The following is a 3,151-nucleotide window of genomic DNA, read 5'->3' as shown; positions in this document are numbered from 1 at the left end:
AGTGGGTGCGCTAGCTTCCCGGGCCTTTTGCATAAAATATAAATTCAACATCAATGTCCTGATTTTTTTTTCCAAATACGCCCAACCCCCCCCCCCCCCCCCCCCCCTCCCCATTATTTTAATTTTCTCGCAAATATTTCATGACAGACAAGAAGATTTTTTTTCAAGAATTCCGTTTTCGTTGTAGCTTCTTTTTTTCCTCGTTTTTCGTCGTCGTTGTCGCTGACGTCGTCGTCGTCACGGTTGTCAGTGGTGTCATCGTTGTCGTTGTTGCTGTGGTGGCTCTAGCTGCAGTAGGGCCAGAGGGGGCGCTGTGCTGCCTGCAGGCTACGAGCCGTCCTGCTGTGATAAGTCCTCCCCCTGCACTTCCTCGCCAACCTTCTCCCCTCCGTTCATGGCCAAACTGCCGTCCTCTTTCCTTAGCCTCTCCTCGATCTCGTGCAGCGACGGCTCCTTATACATACACACTGCAGGGGGAAGGGGGGGGGGGGGGGGAGGAGGTGAGGAGAGAGGAGATGAGGAGAAGAGAAGAAGAGATGAGGAGAGAGGAGATGAGGGAGGAAAGGGCAGAAGGAGAGATGATCAAGACTCAATCCTAATACACCCCTTGTACTACAGTACAGTGCTAGTGACTGGGAACTGAGAGAGCAGGTCACGTGGGGGCTGGGTTTACCTAGGCTAGTAAGGAGGGAGAGAGGGAGGGGAGAAGGAATGATAGACAGAAAAAAAGAAAGAAAGAAAATATGGAACGTGATAGTTGAAGGATATTTTAAAATACATTTAGATGGGGGAGGGAGGGGAGGGATAGCGCGCGAGACGAGAGAGAGAGACCGAGGGGAGGGAGAGAGGAGATGAAAGGAGAGACTAAGCGTGGGTTTGTGTTTCCAGTTAAACCTTCATCCGTGATATTAGAGCTTCAGTTTGTCCTCAAACTCACAGGAAGTCACCCACGCACTTCCTGCAGGATGACCTCTGCACAGGGGACTCCCTAAATGCTACGTTAGTTTGGTACAAAGCATGTAGGTTACTACTTTTAAATCATATAGGTTACTAGTTTTAAATCATATAGGTTACTACTTTTAAATCATATAGGTTACTAGTTTTAAATCATATAGGTTACTACTTTTAAATCATATAGGTTACTAGTTTTAAATCATATAGGTTACTACATTTAAATCATATAGGTTACTACTTTTAAATCATATAGGTTACTAGTTTTAAATCATATAGGTTACTACTTTTAAATCATATAGGTTACTACTTTTAAATCATATAGGTTACTACTTTTAAATCATATAGGTTACTACTTTTAAATCATATAGGTTACTACTTTTAAATCATATAGGTTACTAGTTTTAAATCATATGGATTACTAGTTTTAAATCATATAGGTTACTACTTTTAAATCATATAGGTTACTACTTTTAAATCATATAGGTTACTAGTTTTAAATCATATAGGTTACTACTTTTAAATCATATAGGTTACTAGTTTTAAATTATATAGGTTACTACTTTTAAATCATATAGGTTACTAGTTTTAAATCATATAGGTTACTACTTTTAAATCATATAGGTTACTAGTTTTAAATCATATAGGTTACTACTTTTAAATCATATAGGTTACTAGTTTTAAATCATATAGGTTACTACTTTTAAATCATATAGGTTACTGGTTTTAAATCATATAGGTTACTGCTTTTAAATCATATAGGTTACTAGTTTTAAATCATATAGGTTACTACTTTTAAATCATATAGGTTACTACTTTTAAATCATATAGGTGACTACTTTTAAATCATATAGGTTACTACTTTTAAATCATATAGGTTACTACTTTTAAATCATATAGGTTACTACTTTTAAATCATATAGGTTACTACTTTTAAATCATATAGGTTACTAGTTTTAAATCATATGGATTACTAGTTTTAAATCATATAGGTTACTACTTTTAAATCATATAGGTTACTACTTTTAAATCATATAGGTTACTAGTTTTAAATCATATAGGTTACTACTTTTAAATCATATAGGTTACTAGTTTTAAATTATATAGGTTACTACTTTTAAATCATATAGGTTACTAGTTTTAAATCATATAGGTTACTACTTTAAAATCATATAGGTTACTACTTTTAAATCATATAGGTTACTACTTTAAAATCATATAGGTTACTAGTTTTAAATCATATAGGTTACTACTTTTAAATCATATAGGTTACTAGTTTTAAATCATATAGGTTACTGCTTTTAAATCATATAGGTTACTAGTTTTAAATCATATAGGTTACTACTTTTAAATCATATAGGTTACTACTTTTAAATCATATAGGTGACTACTTTTAAATCATATAGGTTACTACTTTTAAATCATATAGGTTACTACTTTTAAATCATATAGGTTACTAGTTTTAAATCATATAGGTTACTACTTTTAAATCATATAGGTTACTAGTTTTAAATCATATGGATTACTAGTTTTAAATCATATAGGTTACTACTTTTAAATCATATAGGTTACTACTTTTAAATCATATAGGTTACTAGTTTTAAATCATATAGGTTACTACTTTTAAATCATATAGGTTACTAGTTTTAAATTATATAGGTTACTACTTTTAAATCATATAGGTTACTAGTTTTAAATCATATAGGTTACTACTTTTAAATCATATAGGTTACTACTTTTAAATCATATAGGTTACTACTTTAAAATCATATAGGTTACTAGTTTTAAATCATATAGGTTACTACTTTTAAATCATATAGGTTACTAGTTTTAAATCATATAGGTTACTGCTTTTAAATCATATAGGTTACTAGTTTTAAATCATATAGGTTACTGCTTTTAAATCATATAGGTTACTAGTTTTAAATCATATAGGTTACTGCTTTTAAATCATATAGGTTACTAGTTTAAAATCATATAGGTTACTACTTTTAAATCATATAGGTTACTAGTTTTAAATCAGATAGTTTACTACTTTTAAATCATATAGGTTACTACTTTTAAATCATGCCGGTCAGGGGCAGCATGTAGGGGTGGGGGATTAGGATGATTCCAAGGGCCCTTGACTGACAGGGGCCTGGAAAAAATGTGAACACTCGGGATTTTTTCCGCAGTATTAAATGATTAACCTATCATCACT

General features: G+C 32.5%; 1 protein-coding gene across 1 annotated transcript in view; it reads right to left on the bottom strand.

Annotated features, from left to right (window-relative positions):
• Nucleotides 1–327: 327 nt before the first annotated feature.
• The window catches only part of LOC310776358 (fibroblast growth factor 12-like), a gene marked incomplete at both ends in the record, with an annotated part of 210,047 nt that continues 207,223 nt past the window's right edge, over nucleotides 328–3,151 (bottom strand). Inside the window, one exon of the mRNA XM_083636554.1 lies at nucleotides 328–467. Within this exon, the coding sequence (XP_083492680.1) occupies nucleotides 328–467 (140 nt within the window). The remainder of the gene's footprint in view (nucleotides 468–3,151) is intronic.

Source organism: Poromitra crassiceps (genome assembly GCF_964638095.1).
Source record: "Poromitra crassiceps genome assembly, chromosome: 5".
NCBI lineage: Eukaryota > Metazoa > Chordata > Actinopteri > Beryciformes > Melamphaidae > Poromitra > Poromitra crassiceps.
The sequence above is the reverse complement of the archived record's forward strand: the minus strand, read 5'-3'. Positions and strand labels throughout refer to the sequence as shown.